The sequence below is a fragment of the Sylvia atricapilla genome, chromosome 4 (assembly GCF_009819655.1).
Source record: "Sylvia atricapilla isolate bSylAtr1 chromosome 4, bSylAtr1.pri, whole genome shotgun sequence".
NCBI classification, from domain to species: domain Eukaryota; kingdom Metazoa; phylum Chordata; class Aves; order Passeriformes; family Sylviidae; genus Sylvia; species Sylvia atricapilla.
This window is the reverse complement of record NC_089143.1, coordinates 31,935,712-31,955,447: the sequence shown is the minus strand read 5'-3', so window position 1 is coordinate 31,955,447 and position 19,736 is coordinate 31,935,712. Positions and strand designations below refer to the sequence as shown.

Below are 19,736 nucleotides of genomic sequence, written 5' to 3'. Positions count from 1 at the left end.
CCCGCGATCCCGGCTCCGGCCGCTCCCTCCCTGCCGCTGTTTACAGCCAACACGGGGACACCTGTGTCGCGGCGCTGTGGGTGTCACCTTCGCTGCCGGTGTCACCTTTGCCGCCGGTGTCGCGGGCGGGACCGACGGGGGCCGGGCTGGGGCTACAAAACCCGGCGGGACCGGGACCGGGACCGGGACAGGGACAGGGACAGGGACATGGCCGCCACCAAGGTGACAGCAGCGGCGACAGAGCTGGCGGCCGCCCGCGAGCACGGGCTGGCCGTGACCCGCGACTTCCACAGCAACCCCCGGCTGAGTGAGTGGGGGACACGGGGACACCGAGGGGACGCCGAGGGAACACCTTGGGGACACTCAGGGGACACCGAGGGAGAGCCACGGGGAGGGTGGGGGACATTCCTCTGTCCCTGAACAGAGCGGTCGTGGTGGCAGAGGCCAGGGGGTGACACCGGGCAGGAGTGCGTGGGTAGCACTAGACCAGGTATGGGGACAGGTAGGTGACACTGGGCCAGGGAAGTAGGACAGGAAGGGTGAATGGCACTGGGACAGACAGGGAGGGACTGGTGGGTGACACTGGGACAGGCAGGGGTGACGGGGACGGGTGGGCGACACCGGCTCAGGAAGGGACAGAGGGATGGCACTAGGACAGGCGGGGTGACGGGGATGGGTGGGTGGCACTGGGACAGGCGGGGGTGACAGGGACGGGTGGGTGGCACCAGCTCAGGAAGAGACAGAGGGGTGGCAGTGGGACAGGTAGGGGTGACAGGAATAGATGGCTGGGTGACACCAGCTCAAGAGGGGACAGCTGGGTGGCACTGCAGCAGGCAGGGTGGCACAGGGGCCACGTGTGTCCCTCGGGGTGGGGGACAGTGTGGCGCTGCGGGGCTGTCCCCTCCTGGCCACCGCACCCACAAGAACCAGGGAATTGTGTCCCCATCCTGGGGACATCTGTGGAGAGCTGCGGTGACACCCCAGAGGTGCCGCCGTGCCCAGAGTGTCCCTTCCCGCTGTGTCCCCATCCCACGGCGACATCGGGACACCTGGCACCGCGCCAGGGCCACACCGGGATGAATGATCCTGCTGTCACCTTGTCCCCAAACCCCCGCTTGTCACCAAGCGCGTCCGTTGCGACCTTTGTTCTTTCCCTGCGGGGAGTTTAGGAGTCACCTCCTTGAGATGTCACCTCCCCTTGTCCCCAACCGGGTGACTCCGGGCTGGCACGGTCCCTTCCAGAGCCGAGCTGGCCCTGCCCGGCCACCCGCCGTGTTTGCTGTCAACAGCTGTCACACTCGGGTGACTCCTGCCCGGGTCACCTGGCCGAGCGCCAGCCCTTGGCTCGGGTGTCACCTGCCTGTCGCTTTGCCAGGAAAAACCGCCCCAATTTCTTCCCGCTGGTGGCGTTTGTCCCCCCTCGAGGGATGCGTTTGTCCCCTCCCCTCCGCCCAGTCGAACGTGGACACCGTCACCCAGATGGAGACAAAATCCTGTCCTCCGGTGTGTCCCAATTCCTGTCCCCCGGTGTGTCCCTGTCACCCAGGTGGGCAGCTGGAGGTGGGGACAGGCGGGTCCCCGCGCCCCAAAATCTTCTGGGAGGCAGCAGAAAGGGCACAGCGAAGTGGCACAGCTGAGGGGAGACCTGGCGGTGACATTCCGAGGGGTGGGGACACCCCCTGAATATGGGGGGGGGGAACAGCGTGGGGCTGTGGGTGCCTGAGCTCATGGGGGTGCGGGGAGCCCCCAGTTTGGGGTCCCAGTGTAGGGTTCCAGTTTGGGGTCACAGTGTGGGGTCCCAGTTTGGGGTTCCAGTTTGGAGTTCCGGTTTGAGTCCCAGTTGAGGCTCCCAGTTTGGGTCCCAGATTAGGGTCCAAATTTGGGGTCCCAGTTTAGGGTCCCAGTTTAGGGTCCCAGTTTGGGGTCTCAGTTCAGGCTCCCAGTTAAAGCTCTCAGTTTAAGGTCCCTGTATGGGGTCCCAGTGGGGCACTGGGAACAGGAGTAATGTCACTGTCCCCAGGCACAGCCCCGTGACCAGAGCTGGGAGAACTGAGAGGGTCAAACAGGCTGAGGGATGGGCAGGGATGAGTGGATGATGGAGGGAGGGAGGGAGGGAGGGAGGGAGGGAGGGAGGGAGGGAGGGAGGGAGGGAAGGATGGATGGATGGATGGATGAATGGATGACGGAGGGATGATGGAGGGATGATGGAGGGATGATGGAGGGATGATGGAGGGATGATGGATGATGGACGGATGGATGGATGATGGATGGATGATGGACAGATGATGGATGGATAATGGATGGATGGAGCAGGAGGCAGTACACCCAATTTGTGCCATGCATCCCCCATCCCAGTAAAGTGACTTTGGTGGGACACTGCCGCTTCCCTGGTGTCCCCATCATCCCTGACACTCCGTCATTTCAGACACAGGATGGTACCTTTGGGACCTGTGCGTGGTGGCCTTTGAGACACAGGAAGCAGCAAAGGAAGATCCAGGAACCCCTCCAAGCCTTTACCACCCTGCCCTGGGGGCTGTGACTCCACTGTGCCACATCCCATAACCTTCCTCTTTCCCCTTGCACCCACACCCTTTAGGACCCATCCCCAAATTCCTCTCCTCTCCTCTCCTCTCCTCTCCTCTCCTCTCCTCTCCTCTCCTCTCCTCTCCTCTCCTCTCCTCTCCTCTCCTCTCCTCTCCTCTCCTCTCCTCTCCTCTCCTCTCCTCTCCTCTCCTCTCCTCTCCTCTCCTCTCCTCTCCTCTCCTCTCCTCTCCTCTCCTCTCCTCTCCTCTCCTCTCCTTCCCTGCTTATTTTATTTTTTTCCTCCAGCAAAACCCACGGCGAGCCCGGCAATTTTTTTTTTATTGTTTCCCTTTTTTTTTTATTGTTTCCCTTTTTTTTTTTTCTTTTTTTTTTTTTTTTTTTTTCCTCCCTGCCTTCACGCTTGGCTGGGGCCGCCTTTTCTGGGGCTGCCCCCTCACATGACTGCTGCAGGTGTGTCTGGGAACCCGCGCGGGGCCCGCCGAGGCCCTAATTAGTGGCATAGAGTGTTAATCCCCCGCCGGGCTTTTCACGGCCCCTGCCAGGCCGGGGACAACCCCGCGGGGTTGACAGCGCGGCACAAAGTGACACAAGGCACAATGGGCAGGTTGGAGGAGGCGGCCGGGGCCGGTCTGGGGAGGGGGGAAGAGGTCACTTTAGGGACGGTCGGAAAAGTCCCACAGGGTGGCCTCGGGGGCTGAGAGGGATTCGCCCTGTGGGGTTGTAGGATGCGACAGATTTTGGGGTTGGAATCGGGAATTCCCTGCAATCCTAAAATCCTGGAATGGTTTTGATTGGGAGGGAGTTTAAATCCCACCCAGTGCCACCCCTGCCATGGACAGGGACACTTCCCACTGTCCCAGGTTGCTCCAAGTCCCATCCCTGCTAACCTTGGACACTTCCAGGGATGGGGGATCCATCCAGCCCCATCCAGAGCTCTGTGCCAGCATCCTCTGCTCCTCCCTGCCCCTGCCCAGGGATGCCAGGGCTGGGGATCCCCCTCCGTGCCCTCCAGGTGGGAGCTGGGGGACACCAGGGACCCTCCCTGTGGCCCAGGGTGGCTCAGGATCAGCTCTTGACCTGCTGGGACAGCCCTGCCTCTACAGCTTTGCTCTGGGATGGAGGATTTGGGGGATTTGGGGGTTGTTTATCCTCCCGTCTCTGCTCCTGAGCCATTCCCCAGCTCTGGAATTTGGGGGTTTGAGCATCGCGCGCTGCACACCCGGCGCGGAGGACGAGGTGACAAAAAAGGGGGGATGTTTTCCCACAGGGAAAGAGGAGATTTGGGTGAGATTTTGGGTAGCAATTCCTCCCTGTGAGGGTGAGGAGGGGCTGGAATTCCCAGAAAAGCTGTGGCTGCCCGGTTGGACATTTGAGGTTTGAATCCACCTGAACGGGTGGAATGGGACCATCTTTAAAATCCCTTCCACGACCCCAAAAACCCCTCGGAGGTGGTGACGAGTCCCCGACACACTTTAGAGCCGAGCCCTACGGGCCCGGAGGGCGGGAGGATCCGCGGGGGCTGCGGAGGGCAGGGCGGGCCAGCGGCAGCAATTAGCGGCGGGCGGAGCCGCCTCGGGTCCCCTTTTGTCACCGGGGGCCGCGGTCACCCCCGCGCGGCGGGGTCAGCGGTGCGTTGAGTGTCAGCGCTGACGGAGATGGCATCTGACAGCAGCTGTGAATTTGGGGCTGGGGGTGTGGAAAGGCCAGGTTGAAAGAGTTTTTCTTTTCCCCCCTTTTCGCCCCTCAGCCCGCCCCCCCGCCCTCGCCCCCGGCCGGCAGCCGCAGCCCACCCAGCCCGCCGCGGCTGCGGCTTCATTATCGCGGCTGCGGCTTTCCGGTGTTCGCCCCCTGCGCTTCTCGGCCCTCCTCCTCCTCCTCCTCTCCTCCTCGTCTTTTTCTTCTCCTACTCCTCATCCTCTTTTTGTTTTTCTTCTCCTCTTCTTCTTGTTCTTGCCCTTGTCCTCTTCTTCCTCACCGTTCCCTTCCTCTTCCTCTTTCTTCTTCTTCTTCTCTTTCTCATCCTTCTTCAACTCTTCCACCTGGTCCTCCTCCTTCGTCTTCTTTTTGTCATCTTCCTCCTCTTCTCTTTCATGCCCTTCTCCTCCTCTTCCTCTTCTTCTTCTTCTCCCGCTCCCTCTTCTTTTTTTTCTTCCTCTTCTTCTCTTCCTCTTCCTTCTCCTCCTTCTTCTCCTTTTTTCTTCTCCTCCTCCTTTATATTCATCTTGTACTTCATCTCCACCTCTTCCTCCTCGTTCTTATTCTTTTTCTTCTTCTCTTTTCTTCCTTTTCTTTATCCTTTTCTTTTTTTTTCTTTTTGCATTTCCTTTCCTTTCCTTCTCCTTCTCCTTTTCCTCCTCCTCGTCCTCCTCTTCCTCCTCACTCCCCATCCCAACCCCTTTCGAGGCTGTCCCTTGGCTCGGCTGTTGTGATTCCCCCCTGTCACAACAGAAGATCCCAAAGCCGGCCATGGATGAGGGGCTGCAGAAATCCCCGGCAGTGTCCAAGGCCAGGCTGGACATTGCGTCTTGGAGACACCTGGGATGGTGGGAGGTGTCCCTGGATGGAACAGGATGGGATTGAAATCCATCCAATCCCAAACCATTCCATGATCCTGTGATGTCCAAAAGTCCCTGCCTATGGATAGATGGATGGATGGAGGATAATGGATAATGGATGACGGATGGATGATGGAGGGATGGATGGATGATGGATGGATTAAGGATGGATTTCTGTGTCACCCAAGACCTCAGCCAATGATCAGATGTCACCCTCAGTGACACCAGTCCTTCCAGAAGAAGGACTCCCATATTCCTCCCATATTGCCCTATGGGAAAACCCAACCCAGTAGGAGCAGAGGACAGCCACGACTGTCCCCAAGGGGGTGGCAGCCCCTGGGACCCAGATGGACACTGCCATGCCGGGACAAGTGACACTCCCAATGTCCCTGTCCCCTCCGGGGCTGCCGAGTGGACGTGGGCCAGAAGAAAAGATCCTAGGAACTCCAGATGGGGAAAGGGAAGAGAGAGAAATTCCAGAAAATATCCCAGAAACTCCTGCCAGGGGAAGGGAAACAGGAGAAAATTGGGAAGAGTGGGAATGGAAATAAAAGGCCGGATGGTCACTTTGGGAGTAAAAGGGGACAAAAGGCGGCGAGGGCGCTCCCGGTGCCGGAGGCTGAATGGGCGAGCAGCGGGAGCGGGCTGTAATTGGGGAGAGGAAGAGAAGGCTAATTAGCTAATTAGCTCCCGGAGTGGGGCTGGGAGAACCTCGCGGGGGGGCTCGGCAAGGCCAAGGGCAGCGGGAGCTGGGATGGGGCACAAATTTGGGCTGGGAGGGGAAGGGATTGGGAAAAGGGCTGGGAGAAGGGTGGGAAAAGGGGGAATTCTGTCTCTGTGCTCCCATCAGGTGAGAGCTCCTGCAGAGCTGCTCCAGCTTCAGGAGGACCTGGAGCAAATGCAGAGCAGGTTCCAGAGCTGTTCCCAAGGTTCTGGAGCCCCTCTGCTCTGGAGCCAGGCTGGGAGAGCTGGGAATGTTCCCCCGGAGAAGGGAAAAGTCCAGAGAATCCTCAGAGTCCCTAAAGGGGCTCCAGGAGAGCTGGAGAGGGGCTGGGGACAAGGGCTGGAGGGACAGGACACAGGGAATGGCTTCCCACTGGGAAAGGGGGGATTTTTATGGAATACTGAGCAGCGATTCCTGGCTGGGAGGGTGGGGAGGGGCTGGGCTGGAATTCCCAAAGAATCCCTGGATCCCTGGCAGTGTCCAAGGCCTGGTTGGATCCACCTGGGCTGGTGGAAGGTTCCAGGGGGGTGGAATTCATGGGCTTTAAGGTCCTTCCCAACCCAATCCAGTCTAGAATTCCACGATCCCACCTCAGACACATCCGGGATCGCGGGCAGCGCCCTGGCTGAGGGAAGGGGACACCCGAGTGTCCCCATGTGCCACGGGGGTGACCCCACAGCGGCTCCGTGGCGTGTGACAAACGGGACCCATCGCTAGGAATGAAACCCCTGGGGCTGTCCCAGACCGGGGGGGGGCGGGGACAATGGGGACAACGCCACCACCCCCGCGGGGACATCCCGGGAGCCCCATCCCCGCGGCGGGAGCGCTCGGATCCGATTAGGATCAGGTGGGAATGGCAGAGGCCGGAGCCCGGAGCAGGGGGCAGGGGATGAAAGGGCCCGGCGGGGTCAGCGGGGCCGGGGCAGCGCTCGGGGCTTTGACACTTCCCGGCGGGATCAAGGCGCGGCTTAGAGCCGGATCAGTTCCCGCACACCTGCAGCCCCCGGAGCTGATCCCGGCCGCGGTGTTCCCGGGAGCCGAGCCCGGCCCCGGCAGTGCCGGGAGCTCATCCCAAACCGGGCATTCCCAGGGTCCGATCCCAATCCCGGCGTTCCCAGGATTTGATCCCAGCCCAGATATTCCCAGGATTTGATCCAAATCCTGCCACTGCCAGGACCCGGACCCGATCCCCACATTCCCAGGATCCGATCCCATCCCGTCATTCCCGGGATTTTCTGCCTCTCCCCGGCTCCATTCCCATTTGTCACCCTTGTCCCCTGTCAGCCTTTGTCACTGCCTGTCCCCTGCGGGATCTCCCCCCCGTTTCCCCACCCCCGTGTCACCCCCGCTGTGTCTCCGGGACCACCAAGGGCCCCCCAGCCCCGTGGGGTCTTTGGGAAGTGTCCCCACATCCCACCGGGCCGGCCAAGGGTGACAGTGGGGGACAAGGGGACACTTGTCCTGCCAGCCCTGGTGGCATTCCCAGCTGTGACACGTGGGGACACCTCCAGGAGGTGACACAATGGCAGGAAGCCGCCACCGAGTGACATTTCCTACAGGACTGAGGCTCCAGCTGTCACTTGGGGTGTCACTGGGATAGGGGTTGGGACACAGGACTTGGGACACTGGGACAGGGGATGGGACACAGCACTCCCAGTGTGACATCCCTGCCAGACACGTGGGGACACCTCCAGGAGGTGATACAATCCCTGAAGCCACCCCTGGGTGACATTTCCTGCAGGACCGAAACTCGGGCTGTCACCTGGGGTGTCACTGGGACAGGGGATGGGACACTGGATTTGGGAGTGACACCCACTGGGTGGCCTTGTGGACTGACGATGTCACCTTCCCCAGCCTACAGGACAGTGTGCGGTGTCAACGGGCCCCTGGTGGTGCTGGACAACGTCAAGGTAGGACCTTTGGGTGACATGGGGACAGCTGGGCTGTGTCACCTGGGGTTGCCTGGGGACCCCAGTGCTGAGGGTGTCACCACACTGTCCTCTGTCCCCTCCCTCCTGTCCCCTGCGTTGTCCCCTGTTCCTTCTTCTCCATCTCTTGTCCTCTGTCCCCTGGGCTGTCTCCATTCCCTGTCTCGTCCCTTGTCCTCTGTCCCCAGGGTTGTCCCCATTCCTTGTCCCATCCCCTCTGTCACTTGTCCCTTGTCCCCTGGGCTGTCCCCATTCCCTGTCCCATCCCTCCCGTCCTGTCACTTGTCCCCGGTCCCCAGGGCTGTTCCTGTCCCGTCCCTCCTGTCCCTTGTCCTCTGGGCTATCCCCACTCCTTGTCCCATCCCTCCTGTCCCCTGTGCCCTGGGCTGTCCCCTTTCCCTGTCCCATCCCTCCTGTCACTTGTAGCCGGTCCCTGTGCCATCTCTCCCATCCTGTCCCTTGTCGCCGGTCCCCTGGGCTATCCCCTCCTCTCCAGGGTCCGAGCTCCCTCCTCTGGACGCGTTGGGCAGCAGAGCCCCGTCCCCGCCTGCACGCGCGGGTGGCGTGTCCCATGTCCCCATGTCCCTTTGTCGCCTCGTGGGTGGCGTGTGCGCCGACACGGGGACACTGGGGACACAGGGGGGACTTTCCGTGGGACGTGTGTGCGCTCGGTCCGGGCACCCTGTCCCCCATGTCCCGTGTCCCTGCCTGAGCTCAGCCCTGTCCCCTGTGTCCCTGTGCCGTGTCCCCTGTGTCCCTGTGTCGCGTCCCTGTCCCCTGTGTCCTTGTCCCCACTCTGGCTCCTGTCCCTCACCCCCTGTCCCTTTTTCCAGCTCCATCCCCTGTCTCCTTTCCAAGCTTTGCCCCTTGTCCCCTGTCCCCTTTCTCAGCTCCATCCCCTGTCCCCCTACCCAAGTTCTGTCCCTTGTCCCCACGCCCAATTCCGTCTTTTGTCCCTTGTCCCCTGTCCCCTTTCTCAGCTCGGTCCCGTGTCCCCTGCCCAAGCTCTGTCCCGTGTCCCCTGCCCAAGCTCTGTCCCTTGTCCCCTGTCGCCTGTCCGCTCCCCAATCCCGCAGGGTCCCTGCTGTGAGCGGGGCCACCCCACACCCCTCCGTGTCCCCTTGATGTCCCCTTCTTGTCCCTGTCCCCCGCTCTCCCGGGTGGCCTCGGGCCACCTCGGTGACCCCCGGAGGGCTTTTGTCACCAGGCGTCGCCTTTCCATGGTCGCTGTCATTCATTAATTAATTAAGATATATCTTAATTAAGGGCGCTCCCTTGGCTCTGCCGCCATTTATCCAAAGGTTTTTATCCAAAGGAATTAAAGCCCAAAGTTCGCGGGGGTGGAGCCAGGAAGGAGGAGGAGGAGGGGGATGAAGATGAGGAGGAGAGCCCTGAACATTCTGGGCAGCAGCGACATTGGCCATTGTCCCCTCAGAGCAGGATGTGTCCCCTCCGTGCGCCCCACGGTGTCGCCATGAGTGCCACTCGGGGGTGGTGACATCCTGGTGGCTCTGGCTGTGACAACGTTTGTGTTCACCTACTTGGGAGCGGGAAACCCCAGCGACCCCGGGGAAACTGAGGCACGGAGCAGTGCCAGCTCCAGGATGGGACAGCGACAGGGACAGAGATAGGCAGTGCCACTCCTTTGCTGCCCGGTGTCCCCACCTCTCAGGGCTGTCCCCTTCAGGACCGAAGGGAGGGAAACTCAGGCAGCACCAGCGGGGCAGGCGGGGCTGAGGGGACAGCGGCACGGGCTGAGGGGACAGAGGGGACACCGCCACCCCATGTGACCATGTCTCTGTCCCCACAGTTCGCCCAGTACGCCGAGATCGTGAACTTCACTCTACCCAACGGCACCACCCGCAGCGGGCAGGTGCTGGAGGTGATGGGCGCCAAGGCCATCGTCCAGGTGAGCGACACGGGGACGTGGGGACACTGGCACATGCGGAGGCTGCGCGGCCCGGGGCCCTGCCCCAGGGCTCTGTCCCTCTCCAGTGGTGGCTGTCGGGCTCGTGTCCTTGTGCTATTAAGAGGCGGGACTGATGTCCTGGGATGGGCGGTGTCCTGGGACAGGGGACATTGTCCTGGAGTGGTCAGGGATGTCCTGGGGTGCTCAGAAGTGTCCTGAGATGGTCAGGGGCGTCCTGGGACAGGTGACAGTGTCCCGGGGTGGTCAGGGGTGTCCTGGGACAGGCCATGTCCCCTCACCCCAAAACCCCACACTGACCCCTCGCCCTTTCCTCCATCCCTGGACCCCGCTGCCACCATCCCGCAAAGCCACGAACCCTGTTGGGGGACAGGATCCCCCAAACCCGCCAGTCGTGGGGCTCTTTGGGCTCAAATCTCTCCTAATTAGCCCGGACCCTCCCCAAAAAATCACCCTAAATGGCGCAGCTGCCCCAAAATCGCCACCTGCGCCTCAGGGATGCCCTTTTAATCCTATTAGGGAATCGGGCGGGGGGGGGAAAGGGGAAAAAGGGGAGAGGAAAAAGGATAAAAGGATAAAAAAATGAGGATTTTTTTGCAGCCTCAGCATCGTTGGGGGTGACCCGCAGCCCCACCTGGGGGGGCTCCGAGCGTCACCTGTCACCATCCCCCAGCTCCCCCCTTCTCCCAGGGGCCACCCGGCTCTAATTAAAGCGGCCGGCCGGGGGTTAATTAACGCGGACGATGTCAAATATTATCCTGATCAAAAGGATTCCCCGTGGGCGCGACGTTCACGGTCCCACCCCCAAAAAAAATTCCCCCAAAAGCCTCTCAGGAGGGTTTTTTTAACCCCCTGTCCGCTCTTTTATGTCCCCTCCCGGGGGGGGGGGGGGGGGGTTGGGGTGAGGGAGGGTCACATCACCCTCCACCCCAAAACTCTTAATTAATGGGCGTTAATTGCCCTCCCCGGGGCCCCGCAGGTGTTTGAGGGCACGTCTGGCATCGATGCCAAGGCGACAACGTGCGAGTTCACGGGGGACATCCTGCGCACGCCCGTGTCCGAGGACATGCTGGGTGAGCCCCGGTGGAATTTTGGGGGTTTTTTGTGGGGGGGGTGTTTGGGGTTCGGCTGTGGGGGCTGGGAATGTCCCCAGGTCGCTTCCGAGGTGTGACGGTCACCTGAGGCAGGGGTGGAGTCCTTCCAGCGTGCTGTCACCCCATCCCTGGAGGTGCCACCCCTTCCCCGGGGGTGCCACCCCTTCCCTGGAGGTGTCACCCCTTCCCCGGGGGTGCCACCCCTTCCCTGGAGGTGTCACCCCATCCCGGCGGTGTCATCCCATCCCTGATAGTGTCACCCCACCCTGCCGGTGTCCCAGGCCAGCCTGGACAGCTCTTGAAGCCACCTGGGACAGTGCAAGGTGGCCCCACGGCAGGGAGGTGACATCCATGGGATTTTAGGTCCCTTCCCCTCCACAACCACTCTGGGGTCCAGCTGTGAGTCCCCCGTCCCCCAAACCCCCCCAGACCCCCCAGGGGTCACTCGGGGTCGGCCCGGGGGGGTGGCCCTGTCCCTTCGGTGGCCGCTTGTCCCTCGCGCTCCCATCCCGGTCCCTCAAAAAGGGCAGCTCAAAGGGCGGGCGGGGGGCGGGGGGAGCCCCCCCCGCTGTCACCTGCTCTCGGTGTCCCCCGGGAGTCGCCGGTGCAGTGGCCGCTGACCTTTCGTGCTCGGCGCTCGGCGCTGCCATCACCCTGATGCGCTGTGACACCGCTGACGTGTCCCCGTGTCCCCATGGGGGGGTGGGGAGCTCAGGGAAGCGTGGCTTTGTCGCCGATCGATGCCACCGCGCCTCTCCGAGGCGGTCGATGAGGCTGAGAGGGAGCGGCGAGGCCGTGTCACCTCCTTGGGGACGGTTTGGGGGGGTTTGGGGCACCCCGCTCAGCCAGGAGCTGGGGACCGCGGGAGGGACGTGGCTGGGGATAGGGACATGGGAACACGGGGACAGGGGGATGGGGACATGGGGGACAGGGTGAGAGAGGTGATGGGGACACAGGGACAGGGGGATGGAGACATGGGGACAGGGTGATGGGGACGTGGGGACAGGGTGATGGAGGTGGCTGGGGACGTGGAGGGGACATGGGCTCTTGTCCCCATGTGCTGGCGTCTTCCTGCCACAGGGGCGGCGGTGTCACCCAGCCCACAGGTGACACTTCCTGCCCCACAACCACAGCCCCTCGGTCCCTGTGTCCCCTCTGGGGGTGGGTGAGATGTCCCAGGATGGGGACTGTGCCCCAGGGCCGTGGGACCTGCAGGTGCCACCCTCGGTTAGTGGCATCAAGCACGGATAGTCCCTCTGTCCCCACAGGTCGGGTGTTCAATGGCTCTGCCAAACCCATCGACAGTGGCCCCCCGGTGATGGCCGAGGACTTCCTGGACATCAATGGTGATGGCTCTGGCTTGGTGGGATTCTGGGAGGGGCTTGGGGAGGGCCTGGAAATGGGGGTGACACTGACACCTGATGGCCACCGTGTCCCTGTGGTATCACCACTGCCATCCCTGCATCCATCCCTTCATCCATCCAACATCCATCATCCATCCATCCATCCTGGATGAGCCTGGGCATCTTCAAGTCACCTCCCAACCCCAACTCTTCCATGATTCCTGCTTTTCCTGCTCCAGGCCAGCCCATCAACCCTCACGGGCGCATCTATCCCGAGGAGATGATCCAGACGGGGATCTCTCCCATCGACGTCATGAACAGCATCGCCCGCGGACAGAAAATCCCCATCTTCTCTGCAGCTGGGCTTCCTCACAACGAGGTGAGACTGTGGGAACGGGAGGAGTTTGGGAAGGTGGGATCCCCTCTCCATCCCTTCTCCTCGTGGCAGGAAGCTGCTTGTGCCTCAGTTTCCCCACTGGTGCAGCCATCCCTGTGTGTTGTGTGGGGGAGGATCTGGGGTCCCTAAATCCAAGGGTTGGGGGGTTCCAGACCTTTCTGTCCCCACGGGTGTGACAGAGAGTACAGAGCAGGAGGGGCTGGAAATTCCAGAGGGGGGTGGGATTGGGATTGAGATGGGATGAGATGGGATTTGAATGGGTTTGGGAGTTTGGGTTTGGTTTGGAATTGGGATGGGATTGGATTGGGGTGGGATTGGGAAGAGATCGGGTTAGATTGGAATGGGATTGGGATGGCATGGGATTGCGATGGGATGGGATGAGATTGCAATGAGATGGGATTGAGATGGGATGCAACAGGATAATGGGACGGGATTGGGATGGGATGGTTTGGGATTGGGATGGAAACCATCCCTCACCACTCAGGAGTGACGACAGGCAAAGCTGGACACAGCAAAGTAGGACACCCAGCTGGCCCCTGACCCCTGAGGCCATGTCCTGGTCCCAGGGGGGCCATGGCCGCTCTGGGGTGTCTCTACTGCCACCCTTGTCCCTGTCCCCATCCCTGTCCCCTTGCTCAGATCGCAGCACAGATCTGCCGCCAGGCCGGGCTGGTGAAGAAATCCAAGGATGTGGTGGACTACCACGAGGACAACTTCGCCATCGTCTTTGCCGCCATGGGGGTGAGTGGGGGACGTGATGGTACATCCCAGGTGACCCCAGAACCACCCTGACCCCGTGTCCCCTGACCCCGTGTCCCCTGAACTCGTGTCCCACTGAGCAGGTGAACATGGAGACCGCGCGGTTCTTCAAGTCGGACTTTGAGCAGAACGGCTCCATGGAGAACGTGTGCCTCTTCCTCAATCTGGCCAACGACCCCACGTGAGGAGCAGCCCCAGTGCCACCTCTTCCTCTTCTTCCTTCTTCCTCCTCCTCCTCCATTCTTCTTTTCCTTCTCCCTCCTCTTCCTCCTCTTTCACCTTCTTTCGCCTCCTTTTTCTTCCTCCTCCTCCTCTTTCCTTTCATTTTTCTTCTCCTTTCTCCTTTCTCCTTTCTCCTTTCTCCTTTCTCCTTTCTCCTTTCTCCTTTCTCCTTTCTCCTTTCTCCTTTCTCCTTTCTCCTTTCTCCTTTCTCCTTTCTCCTTTCTCCTTTCTCCTTTCTCCTTTCTCCTTTCTCCTTTCTCCTTTCTCCTTTCTCCTTTCTCCTTTCTCCTTTTGTCTCCCATTTTTTTTCTCCTTTCTTCCTTCTCCCTCCTCCTCCTTTCCCTCTCTTCTTCCTTCTCCTTTTTTCTTCTTTTCTTTTTCCTTCTCCTTTTTTCCTTCTCCTTCTCCTTCTTCTCCCTTTTCCTCCTTCTCCCTCCTCTCTTATTCTTTCTCCTTCCTTCTTCTTTTCCTTTCTAATCCTTCTTTCTCCTTCTCCCTCCTCCTCCTTTTTCCTTCTTATTCCTTTATTATATTCTTTTATTATATTTTATTAATATAGTATATTCCTTTATTGTATGTCCTTCATATTTCCTTTCTTATTCTTTTCCTTCTCCCTCCTCCTCCTTTTTCCTTCGTTCTCTTTCTTTTCTCCTCCATTTTCCTTCTCCTTTCCTCTCTCCCTCCTTTTTCTCCTCCTTCTTTCTTCTCTCTCCTCCTTTTCTCCTCCGTTTTCCTTCTCCTTCTCTCCCTCCTTCCTCCCTCTCCCTTTCCTTCTCCCTCCCTCTTTCTCCTTTCCCTTTCCTCCCTCTCCCTCCTCCCTCTCCCCCAGGACCCTCCCAATCCCACCCGGATCACTTTTGGGGCTCTCTCCTGGCTCGCCCTGCCCTGCCTGGGGACCCCAAAACTCGGGGAGTCCCCCTGCCCTGGGAGGGAACAGCGCCAGTGGGGAGACCCCACACCTAGTGCCCCAAACCTGCCCTGCGGGGGGCTAATTAGGCTAATTGGGGGTGTCGCACAGGATCGAGAGGATCATCACGCCGCGGCTGGCGCTGACCACGGCCGAGTTCCTGGCGTACCAGTGCGAGAAGCACGTGCTGGTCATCCTGACCGACATGAGCTCCTACGCCGAGGCGCTCCGGGAGGTCAGCCCGGGGTCTCCCTGGGGTGCTCGGGGTGACACGGACAGCCCCGGGTCTCCCTGGGGGCTTTGGGGTATTCAGGGTGACAAGCATAGATGGGGGCCCCAGGGTTCTTGGGGTATGCGGAGTCTCTGGGGTACCTGGGGTGTTCAGGGTGACAAGGACAGCTGGGGAGGTTTGGGGTTTTTAGGGTACCTGGGGTGCTCGGGGTGACAAGGACAGATGGGGGCGCCAGGGTCCTTGGGGGATTTGGGGTGCTCAGGGTGACAAGCATAGATGGGAATCCCGGGGGGGTTTGGGGTGCTCAGGGTGACAATGACAGATGGGAGTCCCAGAGTCCATGGGAGATTTGGGGGTACCTGGGTTGCTGAGGGTGACAAGGACAGCTGGGGGTCCTTGGAGTGCCTGGGGTGCTCAGGGTGACAAGGACATTTGGGGTTCCCGTGGTTCTTGGGAAGTTTGGGGGGTTTTGAGGTGTCTGGGGTGCTCAGGATTTCCCAGCACATGTGGGGTTGCCATGGTTTTTGGCGTTTTCAGGGTGTCTGGGATGCTCAGCACAATTGGGGGTTTTGGGGCTGCCTGGGCTGCTCAGGACAGTCGTGTCCCTCATGAATCCAGTGGTTTCTGGGGTGTCCGGGTGTTTTGGGGTGTCCAGGGTGTTCAGGATTCTCAGCACACCTGGGGTTTCTGTGGGTTTCGGGGTGTTTGGGGTGGGGTTTCCATGTTTTTTGGGGTGTTCGGTGTGTTTGGGACACCTAGCACACCTGGGTTTTCCCTAGTTATGGGTTTTTTGGGTTGTTTGGTGTGTTTGAGGGCACCCAGCACACCTGGAATTTCCACAGTTATGGGATTTTGGGGGTGTTTGGGGGCACCCAGCAGACCTGGGATTTTTGGGTGCTCATATCCTTTGTTCCCTCCATGATTTTTGGGTTGGTTTTTTGGGGTGCTCTGACCCCTCCCTCCAACCCCTCAGGTGTCAGCAGCCCGGGAGGAGGTTCCGGGGCGCCGTGGGTTCCCCGGTTACATGTACACGGACCTGGCCACCATCTACGAGCGCGCCGGGCGTGTGGAGGGCAGGAACGGCTCCATCACCCAGATCCCTATCCTCACCATGCCCAACGATGGTCAGCGGGGCTGGGAATACCGGGAATCACACTGGGAATACCGGGAATAATACCGGGAATGAGATTAGGATTTCCCCACTCTGGGAAATGGCGGGGTTGGGAAATCCCAAATTGTTTTGCTTTTACCTCGTTTTGGAGAGCTGCTGGGGTGGTTTAGGGTCTGAGAGTTTGTCATGTTCCTAATGATGCCTCAACTCCTCCTGTTTGGGGTCCTTGGCACCAAGGGGGTGACACTGAGACCCCTCTAAGCCATCCAAGTCACCCCATCCCCTCCTGTTTGGGGTCCCCAGATCCAGGACAAGGAGGTGACCCTAAAACCCTTCTAAGCCATCCAAGTGACCCCATCCCCTCCTGTTTGGGGTCCCTGGATCCAGGACCATGGGGTGACCCCAAAACTCGCCCTATTGACCCCAGTGGTGGCTGTGGTGCCCCAGTGACCCCATAGATGTGACAACAGTGATGTTCCCTGTCCCTCTGAGCTGCCAGCCCTGCTTTGGGGTCTCACCAGCCCTTTGTCCCCCCACCCCAGACATCACCCACCCCATCCCCGACCTGACGGGTTTCATCACCGAGGGCCAGATCTACGTGGACCGGCAGCTCCACAACCGCCAGGTCGGCTCCCAAGCCCCTTCCCACCTCCAGGGATGGACCCAGGGATGGTTCCAGAACCCACCAGGGCTGGAACCCACCCAGGAACACCAGGATGGGGTTGGCTGGACATCGGGGCTGCTCTTACCCCACAGATTTACCCGCCCATCAACGTGCTGCCCTCTCTGTCTCGGCTGATGAAGTCGGCCATCGGAGAGGGGATGACCAGGAAGGACCACGGGGACGTGTCCAACCAGCTGGTGAGGCCTTGGGGACACTCAGGGTTTGTCACTTCAGGGCTCTCCCGTCCCCCTGTTTAGGGGAGGATCAGATGAGGCCTCACCTGCAGAGCTGCTCCAGCTCCCGGATCCCAAATTCAGGAGGGTGAGGAGCAATTCCAGAGGAGGTTCCGGAGGTGATCTGAGCACTGGAGTTGCTCCGGAGCCGGGGAATGTTCACCTGGAGAAGGGAAATTCCAGGGAATCCTCAGAGCCCTGGGAATGGCCACAGGATTCCAGAGGGGAGCTCCAATTTGGGGATTTTAGGATGATTCAGGATCGGATCACGCAGAACTCCATGGAATGTTCAAAATCCCAAATCTTTTATTGGAATGTGGGGGGAATCCAGGAAATGTAACAGCACCTGGGAACACTGGGGCTGCCTCAAATCCCTGGAATGTCCTGGACAGGGCTTGGGGCCACCTGGGATAGGGGAAAGTGTCCCTAAACATGGATGGAGTGGGAATGGGATGATCCTTAAGGTCCTTTCCAAACCAAACCATTCCGGGATTCTGGAGTCAGGCTGGAAGAGCTGGGAATGTTCCTCTGGAGAAGGGAAAAATCCAGAGAATCTTCAGAGTCCCTGAGGGGGCTCCAGGAGAGCTGGAGAGGGACTGGGGACAAGGTCTGGAGGGACAGGACACAGGGAATGAAAAAGGGGAAGATTTTAATGGAATATTGGCAGGAATTCCTGGCTGGGCTGGAATCCCCAGATTCATTGTGGCTGCCCCTGGATCCTTGTCCGTCTTGGGATGGGCTTGGATCCTCCTGGGCTGGTGGGATGTGACCTTTGGTGGCCCTGGCCGGGCTGTGGGGTCGGTGTCCATCCCGTTCCATACCTGGAATTTCGGGATCCCGCAGTACGCCTGCTATGCCATCGGGAAGGACGTGCAGGCCATGAAGGCCGTGGTGGGTGAAGAGGCCCTGTCCGCCGATGACCTCCTCTACCTGGAGTTCCTGCACAAATTCGAGAAGCATTTCATCTCCCAGGGTGAGTCCTGGGCCCTAAAAAAATCAGGAAGTCGGCATCTGGGAGGGTGGCCCCAAACCCTCCCGCGAAAACCGAAAAATTTGTAAATTAAAAAAAATAATAATTATAAGTTCAATTTTAAAAAATTATAAGTTTAACTTAAAGATTATAGATTTAATTTTTAAAAGTTTATAAGCTTAATTTTTAAAAATGATAAGTTTAATTTTAAATTTTATAAGTTTAATTTTTAAAAAATTAGAAGTTTATTTAAAATTTATAAATAAAAATTTATAAGTTTAATAATAACAACAATAATAATTTTTTTCTTTTTTTTAAAAAAATGACAATTTAGGAGAGAGAAAAGCAAAAGTCCCAGCTGGGGTCCCCTCACCAGAAAGCAAAACCCTCTTTCAAATGTCTTTAAGAGTCACCGTGTCGCATATTAAACAGTTCTCAATGCATAATTCAAGCATTATTTTTTAATTTTTAAATTAATTTCAAAAATTATTTTATTTTATTTTATTTTTTTAATTATTTTTTCATCCATTTCAAATAATTTTATCTGGTAGATTTATTTGAGGGTGGCTCCGCTCCGTCTGCTAACACGGGTCTCATAAATCTTTTTTCTTTTTCTGAAGTTTCTGGTTTATTTTCGTTTGGATAAGGAAAAAACAGAAAGTTGGCAGTCTTTTATGGAGGGATACAAGGTGAATCCCCAGACCTTCTGGTTTGGTCAGTTTAGATGTTACAAAAAGAAAAAAAGAACTCGTTTTTTACTATTAAAATTATGTTATAATCAGAAAATATAAATTTATCACCTTCCAAAGTCTACTAATAAAACATAATACAGTATGTATAATATACAATCTACTAATCTAATCTATTGCCTCTATTTTTAATATATTATATAATAATATAATATATAATAATTATGATATACAATAAATATAATTCTACATCCAGTATTCATTCTAATATTTGCAAAAAGAACTTTATAATATGTATTTTATATATCATATTTTATATATTACATATATATAATATATAATATTATATATATATTCTAATATTATATAATAGATATGCATATATTATATCATACATAATATTATATCTATTTTTTATATATTTATTTTTTTATATATATCTCCATCAGCAGGTCCCTGAGGATATTTTCAGAGCCTGAGAATTGTTGAGCTTTTTTCTAAGGGAAAAATTGTTAACAGTTTGTTTTCTCCAAGTGAGATTTTTTTAATAATTTAGGTTTTTTCTGAGGGAAAATTTTTAACTTTTTAAAGGGAAATTTTTAGCTTTTTTTTTCTAAGGGAAACTTTTTAATAGTTTGTTTTTTCTAAGGGAAAATTGTTAACAGTTTGTTTGTCTAAGGGAAAAATTTTAGCAGGTTTTTTCCTAAGGAAAACTTTTTAACAGTTTTTGTTTTTCTGAGGGAAAATTTTTAACTGTTTTAATTAAAGGAAACTTTTTAACAGTTAGATATTCTAAGGGAAACTTTTTAACAGGTTTTTTTTTCCTAAGGAAAAAATTTCTAACAGGCTTTTTTGGTGTTTTTTTTTCTCAAAACAACTCTGTGTAAACAATATTTTTTTCCCTCCTTAACGACCAGTTTTGTTTGCTCTGTCACTCAGAGGTGTCAACACCGTAAAGGGCTGAATTAATTGTAAATAAAGCACTTTTTTTTTAATTTTATTTTTGCTGCTTTCTAACTGAAGCCAAGTATCTTTAATTCCCATTTTGACAGGTCCCTACGAGAACAGGACAGTTTTTGAATCCCTGGACATCGGCTGGCAGCTCCTGAGGATCTTCCCCAAGCAGCTCCTGAAACGCATTCCCGAAAATATCCTGGCTGAGTTCTACCCCCGAGAGGCCAAAGGGCCTCAGCAGGGAACAGCCCTGTGACCCCAAAACCCCACAGATCCCCCTTTTCCTTAAATTGGATCCCCTTTTCCTAAATATGGATCCCCTTTTCCTAAATTCAGATCTCCCTTTCCTAAATATAGATCCTCTTCTCCCTAAACATGGAATTTCTACCCCCAAGAGGCCGAAGTGCCACAGCAGGGCACAGCCCTGTGACCTTAAAACCCCACAGATCACACTTTCCTTAAATATGGATCTCCCTTTCCTAA

General features: G+C 56.8%; 1 protein-coding gene across 1 annotated transcript; it reads left to right on the top strand.

Annotated features, from left to right (window-relative positions):
- The first annotated feature begins 178 nt into the window (after positions 1–178).
- On the top strand, positions 179–19,526 carry ATP6V1B1 (ATPase H+ transporting V1 subunit B1). Its single transcript, XM_066316810.1, has 14 exons — positions 179–307; positions 7,678–7,733; positions 9,562–9,660; positions 10,658–10,751; positions 12,041–12,118; positions 12,355–12,494; positions 13,152–13,253; positions 13,355–13,452; positions 14,512–14,635; positions 15,606–15,756; positions 16,286–16,368; positions 16,500–16,604; positions 17,484–17,613; positions 19,352–19,526. Exons 1-14 carry the CDS (start codon positions 208–210, stop codon positions 19,507–19,509), a joined length of 1,518 nt encoding a protein of 505 aa, XP_066172907.1. The 5' UTR covers positions 179–207; the 3' UTR covers positions 19,510–19,526.
- The last annotated feature ends 210 nt before the right edge of the window (positions 19,527–19,736 follow it).